The sequence below is a fragment of the Strigops habroptila genome, chromosome 1, assembly GCF_004027225.2.
Source record: "Strigops habroptila isolate Jane chromosome 1, bStrHab1.2.pri, whole genome shotgun sequence".
Lineage (NCBI taxonomy): Eukaryota > Metazoa > Chordata > Aves > Psittaciformes > Psittacidae > Strigops > Strigops habroptila.
Window position 1 is genome coordinate 21,648,269 of NC_044277.2, and position 15,080 is coordinate 21,663,348.

At 41.4% G+C, this 15,080-nt stretch overlaps 1 protein-coding gene across 15 annotated transcripts in view; it reads right to left on the bottom strand.

Moving 5' to 3' along the window:
• The window catches only part of VPS13B (vacuolar protein sorting 13 homolog B), a 444,484-nt gene that overhangs the window by 7,759 nt on the left and 421,645 nt on the right, over positions 1–15,080 (bottom strand). For all 15 annotated transcript variants that reach the window (XM_030480526.1, XM_030480557.1, XM_030480551.1 and 12 more), the window contains 5 exons: positions 11,631–11,807; positions 10,552–10,722; positions 3,754–3,930; positions 1,196–1,298; positions 298–547 (listed from right to left, as the gene is read on the bottom strand). In XM_030480526.1, the coding sequence (XP_030336386.1) occupies positions 298–547; positions 1,196–1,298; positions 3,754–3,930; positions 10,552–10,722; positions 11,631–11,807 (878 nt within the window). The remainder of the gene's footprint in view (positions 1–297; positions 548–1,195; positions 1,299–3,753; positions 3,931–10,551; positions 10,723–11,630; positions 11,808–15,080) is intronic.

Below are 15,080 nucleotides of genomic sequence, written 5' to 3' on the forward strand. Positions count from 1 at the left end.
AATAAACAGCTCGTGCACATGTAGTTGTGAGAACCTCTTCGGAAAAGAGATGGTGCTTACCAAGAACCCAGACTTCCTCTACTTTATTGCTGTCACAGATACGAAATGACATGATCAATAAGAGGACAGAAGGGAAAAGAGTAAGGTCAACCATGAGGTGCACATAAACAGCAGGTCTCCTGGTTTGGCACCAAGACCTCTGGCCTCCTGACCCAAAGGTGAGTATGCCCATTGCTAAAAGCCTCATCATCGGTGTAACTTTATCTTAAAAAAAAAATATGGTACTCTGGTCTTTACCTCCGAATCAGAAGGCACTCTCTGTTGTTTTAGCTGCACTTTCAGCAGGTCTTTTTGCTGATCACCTTCCAGACAATCTATTTCAGTCACAGGGAATGCCTGCTGCTGCGTGTCTTCACTGATGCTGACCACGAAGAGTACCTCTGAGGTGAGCAGCAAGCAACCTTCATGCTGCTGGCCTGATCCACTCACAATCATGACGTCTAAGGCCATATGGACCTCTGGCCTTCCTAGAGATTGCAGCATTTTCCTGCGTTATCAAGGGGAGGGTGGAGGAGGAGGAGAGAAGAAGAAGAAAAAAAAAAGTAGTCAGTGTTATGCATTGGCTCCACCAGGACTTTTTTTGATCACTTAAGCCTGTAGCTATCACCTACAAACTGTAAGCCAGGGAGTATTTTTCAAATCTCCATTACTGAAAGATGTAGGACTTAAGATTTAGAGAATGAATGTGAAACTGTTACTTATCAAAACTCCTTAATCTTTCACTGCAAAGTTGGCCTAATAACTGTGCTAGGTCAGCCTATTTCCCATCCTAATAGAAAAATTACCCTGAGAAGTGGCTTACAAATTCAGCGCAGAAAATAAAGCTATCTTCACTAACAGCTGTTTCTGGAGATGTGCAGTATTTTTCTTGGGCTCAGTGCAATGGTAAATAAGTAAAAACTCACTGAATGCCATTAAATAAAGATCAGCTCTGTAGTTCCAAAGCTGGAAGCAGATCAGCAGCCCATCATTTGCAGATTGGGTTTCTATGCACTACCTTTGTGTTTAATGTTCCTAAACAAACTGCCATAACTCAGCCTTTCCTAGGGAAGCAGCCTGTTAACTTGACCACAGGCCAGAACCTATTAATAAACAATGTGGATGTAAAAATGAGCAAGTGTCTAAATAATTTTACCAGACATATTTGACGTGGCTATTTGGAGCCCGCTCAACACGTTGATCATCTGGATGAGAGCGCTGCTTGGGAAGCTGAGAAAGTCCAGCTCCGTGCAAAATACCTGTGGTAAGAGAATGTAAGTTTTTTAGTAGTTGTTTTCTACAAAACAGTTACGTGTTGCAGTGATGTCATCTGTTTAGAGCAGTTCATAAAATAGTGCAGATCCAAAATGATGTCACATCTTTGGAAGCTGTAGTCAAGATAATTCATTAAATATTACAGCACAAGAGTTGTGCACTTAACCCCAGTGATCTTGCATTAGCAAGAAACAAAAAACCCCACTGCGTGTTCTAAAAACCAGCCATATACTTGCAATCAAGAGAAACACAATGCTCCTGAGAGCCATCATTTCAGAGTAGGATCGGACACATCACTTAGCATTTATGTAGAAAACATCAAGACCTTTGTTAACTTTCTTGCTTAATATTAAAATACCTCCATATATGTGTCACGATTGGTACAAATTAGAAGGCAAGTTTGCCTAGATACTGTACTTAAATGTTCAGTTACTTAATCCAGCTATTAAACACAGATCCGTAGACATTCATGAGATCTCCCAGGGCATCTGGTTTATTGTGAATTCTTCTTAATGCCAGCACAGAACAGAGACTACAAGCAGCAGTTAAACAGGTTTCTAAATAGACTATCCAAAGCTGAAGATGATACGGTATGTATGCTTTCAGATAGCCTGGAAACGTTTAAAGATGAGGTATGGTCACCAGAAAGAATGAGTGGGTTGCAAAAAAAATAACAAATTAAGTAGTTTTAAAAATTTTTACAAGGCAGACAGGAAGTAGGTTACGCAGCGAGCACTGCAGTAAGACAGCTCAGTGCAAAGTTACTCTTTAAATAAAGACATTTTCTTTTGTCTAATTAAGCATTCCATGGAAGCAAAAGGCATTTTTGCATAAGGGTGTCAATAACTCAGATTCCTTTTTACACAATGGATAATAATTTAAACAAAACATCAGCACTGAAAGAAAAAAAAACCCTTTAATTTTTAGCACACATGTTGATGGTAATACTTAAAAGCAGCATCCCAGTTGTAACAGTTGGCTTACCGAGGTTCTCAGCATTATGTGCGTGAAAATGTTATTTACAGATGGAGAAAGAGAGAACATGTGTTTATTTCTGTGTGGTCCCCCACCCCTCAGTCCCCCCCAAGAGGCGCGGTCCCATTTCCAATCCAGTTGTGGGTAAGAGTTACTTGAACTCTGTGTGTTTTCCTCTCACGCACTGTCAGCTATTATTGATACAGTTTTTATGTTTTTTCCTGGCTAACTCTTTTTGTCACATGCTCATGGAAAACATGATGTCTCGTATATCATATCTGCCATGAAAAGTGTCCCTCTACTGTTATGAGTTTCTTGATAAAGACTGCAGCAGAATTAAATCTAGAAAGAATAATGCTGAAGGCAGCAAAACCAACACACAGGCAGCCAGCAACAGACTGAAGTTTCTGGTTTTACTGATACAGGTTTTACACCTATGGGATGCATAATTCAGGAGAATGGTTATTATTTACACTCATACAAACAAGATAAAGTTAATTTGAAAGAATAGTAATAATTGTTTCATTATTTCTTTAAATATATTGCTTCAAGGAATGAGTTTTGCATGTGATGGGAAGCATGGAAACAATATCCTAAACTTAAGCCCTGGGAGAGCTACTCATATTCTAATCAACATCACAAACATAAATATTGCTAGCAATTAAAGGCTTAAATCTTCAAGATTTATCCTGTGTAATTAGTGAAGCAAAATTACTGACACATTGTTCTTGTATCAACAGGTCTCCAGGCTTTTCTTTCCTGACACCCCCCACCCCCTTTTAAATATCCAGACCAACAGCTTTGATTTATGGGTACTGGAAACAAAGAAATTAGTGTATTTTGTTATTTTATTTTTATCTTTTACAGTTTTTGGTCATTCAGAAGTATTCACATCAATTTGAAAGGATTCACCACTGCTGCCACAAAGTGCTCAGTCTAGCTGGAAAACCCACCTCTGGTTGTTAAAAGGTTACTCGTGTCTCCAAAACCAGGACTGTCTTCTCACAACTCTGCAGTTTAAAGGGGATGCTCCCACTACATGACTCACTTCTTTCTCCCAGGAACATAACTCTCTCTTTGCATAGAGATAGCACAACTCTTTCCTTGCCATAACAAAGCAATCTGAAAATAACACTCTAATAGGGCACAGCGTTGCTCTAATACTTCTATGTCAAAAACTCTTTTGTAAGCACATGTGTTTCTGTAACTAATTCTACTGTATTCCAAGAATTACTTCATGCTTTCTGCATTCTGTGTTGCTGTGGCTGTACAACACTGATCAGTAACACAAGAGAGAAGCACAACAGGATGGCTTTTAAGAAAACCAGCACAACACTTATAACTATTCAGCGGTGGCATTTATAACCTTTCTCTAAGTCACGCAGCTACTGAGCCAGGTAAGAAAGATACAGCAGGTTGTACCTGAAAAGCATTTTAAAATTTAAACGTTGGAAATAAACTCACCGTAACCTGTCTGGGAGACGAGCTCAGCTGCTCCTCCGATGGGCTTTGTGAAGACCCCCATGATTCCTTTCCCCACACCCGAGATAACCCCTCTGGCTTTATGCCCCGCTGAAGCTTGGGCCTCCGATACTCGCTGAAAATTCTGCATTGGCTGATCCACAATCCCAGCAATTGCACCTGAAAAAACAGGAGTCCCCAGCAATTAGTGAAGATTAATATCCCAGAATAAGAGGAAATCTTATTGCTGGACGTGAATGTTGCATGGATTACAGACTGTACCCCACCCTTCTTATTACAGCTATTTAGCATGCAACCAATTAGCTAAACAGTACCTTAGCTTCAGTTTAAGATAAAGCTCAACTTCCTTTTTTTATTTTTAAACATATTTTACTTTTCAAACATTCAGATCACTTAACCTGACAGTATGTTTTCATCTTTCAACTACTTTCACTAAATACTTTTCCTGAGTTAGTTTAATTTAGCTCATTTTGTGTAGCAATTCTGAAAATGCTGGGCTTAGACTAAAGTCCACCAGGTTTAGAAGACCGGAGCTGCTATGGAAATGAGATTTTCATGTAAGACTGAGATTGACTTCATGAGAATAAAAAGTGCCTGTATTCAATACATCATTTTTATATCCTCTTCCACTGCCAGAAATGTTCATAAGCTAATGCAACTTTTGATATATTACTAAGATTAGCAGAATTAGACTTTGAGACTTTTTGTTACCATTTTGTGAAAACGATCATATTTTACTTTAATGTGCATGGGTCAAACTTCTACGAGTGACACAGTGACCTTCCCAGCTTTTAGTATCAACAGAGAAGTCCGGCTCAAATCTTCCTAAATGTAAACAGGTATTTGAGGTGGTACGTTTCTTTGATCTTGAGTTTACGCTAGCCACTTAACCACAGACATGTCTCTAGTTATTGCAATTTTGATAGATAAGCTATTTGGAAATCGCTAAGAGTACAAGGATTGGACAAAGTGACATCAGTTAGGAAACAGTCTGCCTGATTCGAGGTTTTCTGCTCAGTGAAAAGCAAGTTTGCAGGCTCCTTGGTACCTTCAGCTGCCAATATCAAGATAAAACAATTAAGGAGTAGGACCCAGTATCACCTTGGTAACCAGGCATTTTTACTGCAACCCAAACATCTTTGAAGATTCGGCTTTGTATGTGGAAGCAAATCCAGCCATAATTCCACAGATTTGGACAACCACAGCTGAGGTATTTGGCCCCATGTGTTTACCGGCGTGAAATGCCCTAGTCAGCTAGCTGCTAACCAAGTTTTCAGATGGTTTTAGTTACTGTTACTGGATAAACGGAGAAGTTGCTGACTTTGAACAACAAGAACTAATATCATACTTGTACACTGGTATTCTGTCCAAAAAAAAAAAATTAAAAAAAAATACAAGGATATGAAGCAGCACTCATTTCTCTAAATCCTTGTCCCTGGGATACTATCTATCAGCAATTCAAGAAACTTACATCCCCTATAAATGCCTCCCTGTCAGAGAGATTGCTTCCAACTTCTACATGTGTATCCTTTACTGATAAACGTATAGTGTTTCCCCAGAATATGCTGGTCTATTTTTAACATGATAACATGAGCTTTTATTGAGCTCCCTCACTGAAGCTGAGCATGCAGCATTTACCCTCTGGACCACAAAGACCGTGAAGCTTCCTCAATGCCATGCCACGGAAATGATACAATTTTCAATTCAATTCTGTTTCATTAGTACTCACCAGCTGCTCCTGCTGCTTGACTAAAATAATACCCCAACACGGCACTACACAATTGGGATTGTTCATCCAGTCTTTTGTACAATTGTGATGCATTTGAAGACATAAAACAATACTTGGTGTTCTGCTAAGTTACAGTATTACGTTACCCTGTGACCTCCGTCACCCTATCTATTGAGGTCATCCACAGCAACTGCACTTTCAGAACAGAAGTTATTGCCTTATTAAATGTAATCCACCTAAGTCCTAGCACTAGTAAATTATTTACTGCAATACACTTGAGCAATGTTATAACGTAATAATAAATAAGAGCCTACTCCAAAGGACCTGCGGTATGCTCCGGGCACTTCTCAGCTGGAATTAGGCCCAGAGGACAAGGAAACAGAATGGAAACTACTGTGACTGTGTGATATAACATTATTTATATAGTATCCCAAATAATATATAGCTTAATTAACCAGTTGTTTAGTACTTCCACACTTTCTGTTATTCTGCCATTTTATGCATGCTCCAAACTCGTCTGTGAAGCCACTGCCCTTTTGTACCTCAAATCCTTCTGCAAGTCCTGTCTTTCTACCTGCAAAAAATATAACCAATGATGTTCTCTTCCCTCTCTGATCACCCTTTGTAATCTCTTATCTCAAACTGCAACTCACTGACAGCTCATTCATGTGCTGTCATCATGCCCACAAATCACATAATAAGCTATAACATTACTCTTTCATTCAAGAGTGGCTGCCCCTACCACCCTTGCACAGGGAGGCCGGATCTGTGCTGCTCCTTTCCTGGGTGCACCATGTGTGGGCAACGGAGAAAAAAACCCATAAGAAGGTCAAAGGCTGAGCAACCTCAAAACCCGACAGCAGCGAGAAAATGATGACACACATGTGAGGTTCACTGCGTCTCCTAGTACCAGGAACTATGTGAAGCAGTTGTTCCCTGGGTCCATGTGGCTTCTTCCTTTCGAACGTAACGTTAGTGGTAGCAGCACCATGCTGGATGGGCTTACCACAGAAGGTCTCTCCCCTGAGTTTTCAGTAGGGTATCAGGGAAGCACAGTCTGGAGGCAGCTATGGTGTCCTACTGCTGTCCCTGTCCCTTCTCTGTAATGTCCTTTACTCATTATTATTTTTTAAATGAAACCATTCTCCATTTTATTTTCATTCCCTACCCTAGGCATTTAATTTTATATGCATGTCCACATATGTACACACAGATTATGTATGTATAAAGAAAACCTCAATAAAATTAAACACCAAAGCAACAAAACAAAAACATATTCTTCCATTACTGGACAAAAAGGTTCCAGCAACACCATAACATCTGCTAAACATCAGATGGGGTGCACTCTGGTTAATACATGTTGCTCAGTAACCATAAAAAAGATACTTTGATAACTACAAAATTCAGATACTTCAGAGTATATCACTGTATTACTTCAAGAAGAATTTGATTACGGGCAGCAACTGGTTTGCACGCAGACTGAGTCTTTGGTAAACATAGCACGGCTTACAGAACTCGGCGAAGCTCAGGTTGTTTGTGACAAACTCTTTCAGACCAAGAAATAATTGGGAAAAATCCCCCACCAGCAGAAACTTGCCATCCGTTGCCACGAGGCTGGAACATAGCCAAGCTGAAACCATTTTGCTTCCTTTTCTTTTCTCTGTTGTCCTTCGGGATTGCTGCAAGTGTTTCACGCCGAAAAAATGGCTGAAGCCTAGTCTCATCACAGCAAACATCACATAAAAATACAGCTAACAGGAAAGAGCACCTGTTGCTGTGCATTAATATATTTGCAGAATTAGTGTGTGGAATAGCACACACCTTCAGGATTAGCAGTGGTTCTTAGTATCTTGCCTATAGATATGCAAACGTAGAGTGGCTCTGATTCAGTGATAGCTGCACAGCAAGAACAAGCACCACCACCCTTAATATCAAAAAATTGAACTTCTGAAATCCAGGCTTTACCTTCTGTAGCAGCACAGTTAGTTACACTGTCAGTCCCTATTACTATCAGTTCACTTTCCCCAAAACCAGGCACGAGTAACTGAAATGTTGAGCACTCTTGCCATTGTGAAAAATGGCTCTTCTAATAGTTGTCAGCTTTTTGGTTATTCTGAAATGCCCAACTTCCTAAAGGGAGCTACTTCAATATGATATTTTTCACTAGGACCAGTAGTTGAAAACAAAGCTTATAGTTTCCATATCCTCTTTTATACAGTTATAAATTATTATTTTAAAGCTTGACCCTGTCAGGCAAAATGCAAAAGACAGTTCCTTGGTGGGGAGTGCCAACGATCTAAATATTTTAAATACAATTCCACTGCATTTTTGTCTAATCATATAAAAGAAAAAACACACCTATCCATAAGCTTTTGCTTATTTTCATGCATAAACATTACTAAAGTGATCCAGAAGTCTCCCCCAAACTAGAAAAGATGACGACAACCAGCCAAAGATAACAATCAAATCAAACAACACCCTGACAGTGCTTGAGTCATTTAAAATGAGACAGGACAAAGCACTTAAGAATGTACCGCAGGGAACAACTTGCACTGAGGAGGAGACAAGAGTACATGATTTTGGCCCTCATTCAGCAAAGCACTTAAGCATGTGCTTAAGTGAATCAAGGCCACCATGAGCCAGATTTTCAGAAAAATCAGAAATGCAACTCTTCCTCTTGTGTAGATACCACAATGTATCAGTGAACTAAAGGCTCGTACATGCCTGTGCCTAGGCGTGAACTCTGCATTTGCAGTTCTTAAAGCTGCTTGCCTGAGTCAGATGGCTTTTACAAACATGACAGTCCTGTGACTATCCCAGAAATCTTTTTCACATGTCTCAATTTTTGCCATTAGAAAGTCATCGAAATTACGGCTTTAAAAGGTCTTGCTCCCTGCGTTCCTGTGCTCATCTGAACTCTTCACCATTGTGAAGGAAAAGAAGATAGCAGTTTCGTTTTGTTACGTATGAAGAACCTGGAAGTATTTTTAGAGTAAGCATCTTCATGTTTACTCTGAACATGCTCGTGAAAGAAAGCAATACGGTGATACCTCCCCTTCAACTATGACTGTTTTTTGAGGGAAGCCACAATATTTTTTAAACTAAATGGTCAGGACAGAAACAGCTTTCTGATGTGTTTGTAAAATCTGAAATGTAGGTCTATTCATAATTTAGGTCTCGATACAATTTACATGAATGCTGCTGTGCATACAAAGAAAACATGCCTTTTAAAAATCAGGCTTAAATAAAAATAATTATGCCTGATAAAAATTCAGTGGAATATTTCCAGTTCTTCCCTTAGTGAGAGGTCCTACACTTGTCAAGTCTGTATACACAGTATCCGTAGCTATTTATCTGGGTGCTTCATTGCCTTCGCTGCTAAGAACGGAGGTATTTAACAGGCAGGAATCTCGTAACGGCAGGAGTAAGAGCAAGATCCTAGCTTGCAGAGGAGCACTGTTTTGAGTGCTAGTATGAAGCTCTAAGCTTCTAACATGAAGTCTGATTTCCTAGGAACTCAGGGACACTGAAATTCTAAGTCTTTTTTTTCTGGTTTTGTTTTTAACTCAGGCATACTCCCGTGGCAACGAAAGCCTTGTGTGCAGGGAGGCACAGGCGCGGTGTATTTGTGCATGCATGGTACGAATTCCTGGCTCTCCTGAACAGTAGAAACTTTGCCTTGTCACAGCCAAAGCAACAAAGTTTTGCTCTTCAGGCTGTACAGCTGATGCTTGTAGTTCCGAAGGGCTCTGGTGTGTCATTGAAGGGGACAACCACGTTATCTCGCTGTCTTATCAATAACTGAGCCAAGATCACCAAACCATTTCACCAGCACATATACACCAGGCTGACACAGTGCTTCTAAAAGTATAATCTTTCATCCAGTTACTCAACCTGACTGCCCTTAGCCTAATAAAACAAGAAGGAAAAATAAAACCTTCTTCAAAGTGCCTTTGATTTGCAACACCAGTAACAGCTTACTATTGGGAAAGTAGCTACTAATATATGAAATTTCTCCTTTATACACATTTCTCCCAGGACACTTGCTTGCTGCTTTACAGGCATTAGCAAATGACAGGGCTTCACATCATCTAATGTTATTGCTCAAAATAATTTCCAGTAACTTAACCCAAACTTGTAACATTTTTACCACTTCCTCTTCGGGGCTTTCAGGGTTGCGGTTGCAAATTTAGGAGTTGTGTACACTAGTGAAGATTATGAAGGAGGACAAATCCTTTCAAGCTTCAGCTCTCCTAACCTTTTGCACTGGACTGCTTTTGGTCACTTTGATCTCGAAGGGATTCATACTCTTTAATACATACTGAGCAACTCTGCCAAACAGTACAGTTCTGCATTCTTTTGCTGTGTGACAACAGAAGAAACCTAGAAAATACAGCCCCTTACTGCAAAACTTCTCTCAGAGATTTCTTCCAGTGTGGGTTAGTTTTCAAATTTTTAAGTATTATTTTGAAAAGGCCAGAGTAATCTTTACTTCTAACTAACCAAACCACTTGGCTGCTCAGTGAATACAATTACACCGAATCAGGATGATCTGGGTCTTTTTGTAAAAGCAGAATTCCTCATCAAAGCTTACTTAACATCTGCACTAAGTTCAAATGGTTTTCAAACAAAACCAAGAATCCCCGATATCTACAGTGCAGCAAAACCAAGCAGGTTTGGAGGCATTCCTATAACTCACTGGAAAGTAAACATCAGCATGATGACGTCTTTGTGCTTAGTTACAAGTCACCCTGCCCTGGGCAGAATTATTCTTTTCTACTCAGAGATGCATCATGTACCAATGAAAATATTTCGCAAAGAGTGTGCAAACTCATTCTATATCTGTAATTATTTTATCAGCAAAAAACATACACAAAAGTCACTAAACCTTGATAAAAAGAAACAGTATCTCATACACATGCCGTGAGGCTATTTCACAAGAAAACACCAAAATAAACAGAATTTGCAATTATAAATCACATGTAGCAAAGGCTGGTGAGCAGATCAGAAAACAATAACATCATTCAACTTGATATTTAATAGTACGTTACCTAGAAGGCTAATGCCTAAACGAGACAGCCCCTGTCTCAGTCCTTCTCCCAGGCTCTCTGGAAGCTGCCTTCTCCATTCTTCTTGTCTGTTGTAATGCTCCTCATCCAGTGACAGCCTATCCATATTCCGAGCAAGACTTGTTGCCAGATTGGTAATTGACGTCAGTGTACCTAAATACATGGAGATATACATTTGGGTCTGGATCAAAATGCTTTAATTTAAAACACGGAGGCGTTCTATGCCTCACTGCAATACTGAGCTTATGAGAACAGCAAGTCAGCTGAAAAGTCACCCATGTGTAACATGCTTTACTATTTGTTAAGCATCACCACACTGCTTCTACGGTCCACATCACGCCTTTTACATTAGCCTGCACCAGGTTTGCCTGTCTGGTGGGAACAGCAGCACATGCAAACATCCCTCCTCAGGTCCCAAACTTCTGTAGGGCTGACCCAAAGGGAGGGGGGGGGGTGTGTGATGAAAAGGTAAACAACTATTTACAGGAGGAGCTGGGAAGGAGGTGTCCTGAGGGAGCCCCCGGGGAGGAGCAGCAGCGTCCCGCTGGGGTCTCTGCGGGCGGCGGAGCCACGCGATGGCACTGTTTGTACAGACTTCGCAACACAAAAGCTGCTCCTGCTCTCAGGCCAGCCCAGCCCCGCTGTCAAAACCCATCCACGCACTTACACAGCTATGACAACTGTATCTACTCTTTTTTTCTTTTGTTAAAAAGGAATAATAAATATGATGAGGCGACAGAGTGTAGAATTTCTGATGGTTAGCAGAAGTACAGAACACCTTTAATATTTCTGCAGTTATCACATGAAATACCGGCTGAGCCAATCTCCATTTCCCATTGGGAGGTTTAAAATTCTGAAGTTTCTGAAATGTTCTTACACACTGTAGTTAAGCGGTGATCTGTTTAATACATATGATGTTATATGTGAGCTTTGTTACCCTCCCAGCACTTCACTGCAGCCTAGCAAGCCAAACAAAGCTGCAAGCAATATTGTTTAAAACACATCCTTTAACAACGCCTGACAACAAAGCAGTAGTTGGAGCAACAAAGTGAAAGCTCTACCTTTGGAAATGTGTTTTACAAATGATGTCGTTCCTCTGGAAACTCCACTGACAAATGCTCCTGGGCCTCTGGTCAGCCCTTCATAGGGGAGCCTAAAGAAATCAGCTATGCCATTCCCTATGCTTCTCACCAGGCTAGCGGGGCTCCCAAGAATTTCCAACGATCCGACAACCCAGCCTGTATGGAAAAACAAGACACATGTTATGGCTGCAAAAACTGCAGAAGCAGTAGTTGTGAAAAGGTTATTCCTTAATTATCTTTTTCACACTAGTATTCATCGCATTCTGACCTTCCTTTGAGCAAAACACAGGAAATAACTCACCCACTATGAATTCAGAAATGGCAATCTTTCATACTTCGTAAATCAAAGAAATTCTTTTGGCAAACTCACAAATAGCTTTAGAATGACTTCCTTCCAGGAGCTTCCCGTATTTCTGCTAAAAGTGTACTAGGGAGGCGGATGCTAGAGCCTCACAGCTACAAAGGGATGGGACTGCAAGTTCGGATCGCCGGGTCGGTTTTAGACACTATAAGGCAGTGTGGTGATTTCACATCCTCACATGATAGAATTGTGACAGGGAGTTTACACTGATACAATGTACTGCTTTACGGGAGTGTGCAGGTCAATTGCTCGATGGAGTGTTAGCAAAGGGGATGCAGATTTTTGACAAGTGCTTAAGAAGTTATTTTAAATCCACCCAAACCTTTCTAAGCTGATCATTTTCTTTCAGAGTGCAGTGAAAGCCAGACAAATGTCTTCTGCTCAGTACAGTTGTGTAAACAGCAATGACATCTACATGCTGATTAGGTTACTCATAAGGGAGTATTCCTTATGCATATCCCAGGAGAGGTATCTGCAGATCTGGTTTCCTATATAAATGCAGGGTTGCCAGCAGCTTGCTGGATGGCCAAGCGCACAGCAATCTGTTGCTGGAAAGCTGTTTGCAGGTCTTGTCTTTCTCAGGCTGGTTGGCAGCAGATTTATTAGGAAATAGTGCTGCATAACTTCTTTTTTTTTTCAGCCCTGAGAGAACGATTCAGAAATGGCAATAAACCTTTAATGGGAACTGCCTGCTCTTTGAGCCTTGGCACCATAAATTCCAGCTGGCACTGTCAGAATGACACCGGGTGTGACAGGGCTGGGACACTGAAAGATGGACAGACTGTCCTCCTGCTCTCCCGCTGAGGGCCCTTGATCTGCGCTGCCCTCCTCACTCCCATCTCATCACTGCAAAATCCTGCTATCCAGATGCTTGTTTTCTATTAGACCCTCCCAGTCACTCCTGTGGAAGGCTGAATCATGAAACTGAACAGAAGAGAAAATGTTACTCATATGAAATGAATTAATCTCATACTACCATTCTAAGCTCCTGGAAAATCTATTATTCTTGTTGAATCTGTCCCACATTTTAGCCCTGGCAGGTTGAGAACTCCAGTATCTGTAGCATAAAAAGTGAGAACCACAGCAGACATAAGGGAAAGGGTGGGATGGACTATGAGAACGAAAACCAGGTACTACTGCCAATGCAACAAGGAAGGCAACAAGCACTGTGGCCCCGTGGTGCCTGCCCTGGAAAGGAGCATCCCCTGGCAGTCCCTCCCTGCCAGGACAGTGCTCAGGCTGGGCCTGTACTCCCTCCTTGTAGTATTTTTAATAAATTATCTTTGCCATGTGTGAAGTGCTGAAAAGCTGGAGGGGTGGGGAGGTGCGTACACATGGAAGAGATGTTCTTTCTGCTTTCTCAGATCAATAATGTTACAATAATCCCTTACAGCCTTTTTTTTTTTTTTCCCTCTAAATATTCTTGTCATTCCTTGTCCTGAGGTGGTGTGAGTCATGTGATGGAAAGGGGCTGCACGACACCACAGCTTAGTGCCTTGCTGCCCTCCAACATCCCCAGCAGACACTGCCAGGCTGGAACATGGGAGACTCCAACTCCACTCACCTGTTTGACCAGCCAGTGTGTTCAGGAATGAAAACCACATTAAATGCAGGAATGAAACCAGTTAAACACAAAGCTGAGGGGCTGCCTGGTATCCTGGGGGTGAGCTGTGACAGTCTGGCCCTGGCTGGTGGGCTGCCAGTTTTGGGAAGCTCTGGAAGGAGCATGCTCACCCTTGGAGAGCACATGGGAAGAATATGCAACCTGCAGCAAGTGTGACCCTCCTTGGCCCACGCTCAGGGCAAACCAAATGGCTCCTCACTACCAGCATGGGCCACTCAATCCAAGAAGGAAGGTGTGGGAGTAAGTAAGGAATAGGAGAGTGATGAATCAGGAATAGTCCCTCCATTTAGAAGCTCTGTGCTGCGTTTTACTTTGCAGAAATATAGTATCATGTCAGGTTACCATTTCCCAAGGTATGCTTAGTAATTATGTCCACTAGTATGACTATATTAGCAGAGAGCCACTGCATTTTCTTTATAGGCAACTACAGGGTTATATCTGGCTGATACCAGTGATATTTTTAAATAGAATTTTATTAACTTTTAAATAGAAGCCAACTTAATTAGAAAAGGATGGGAGATTTCCACTGCAAGCTTTGCTAATTTGAGACAAGCAATGGTAATCAGCATACCTGAGCAAAGCTCTCCAGCCCCACTCACTGCTTACAAGACACAGATTCTGGCTGCTCCTTCGCAACATATGGGGCAGTATGATACACCCCCTTTAGCAGGCTATGGGGTCAATCCTGCCCTCTCCCATAGGGCAGCAATGATCCTTCACACAGCTAAGGGCAAAATGAGACTATAAACCGCTTGGAGCATAAGGCACAGCTGTGTGGGAATGCCATTTGTGCAGATGCTACAACGATTTATGCATTGGACAGTGGTGAGAAGGGGGTCAAACAACCCGTCATTTTGCAGATTAATGTGGCTAAAAGGCAGGAGAGCGAGGTCCTCTTCCAGAGGAGACCAATCCAAGTGTAACTCACCTGATGGTGAGGGAAGGTCTCAGGGTGAGCAGACCATGTAAAGCTTTTTGCTTAATTTTATCTCCTTTTTAACTTTGTTGACACAGCCTCCTGACAAGTGTCACAAACTCTTCAAAATACAGCATCTTCTTTGCCCAAGCAAACATTAATCCATATCATTAATCATTTCAATCATAGTAACCTTTCAAAAAACACATTTCAGTTTTAGTGCTTGGAGTGTGGTTTAAGTAGTGACTAAATATATGCTTACGAATTTTCCTGAAGAGAAGTTCCACTGAAGCAAATCTTACTTCATAAAATTTAAACCTGCTTGCTTTCAGCTACATCATGAGCCCAGAGGAAGGGGTGGCCTGTGCACTGCACACTGCAAGGGTAGCACAGCAGGTGAGACCAAGACCAGGCTCAGAAATCCCTAACTCTCATATGTGCCTCACCTGGGATGTTGCAGATGAAAAACCAGTATAACCCCAATTTCCTGTTGCAGTCTATCACCACTTGTATCACCACTCACAGGCA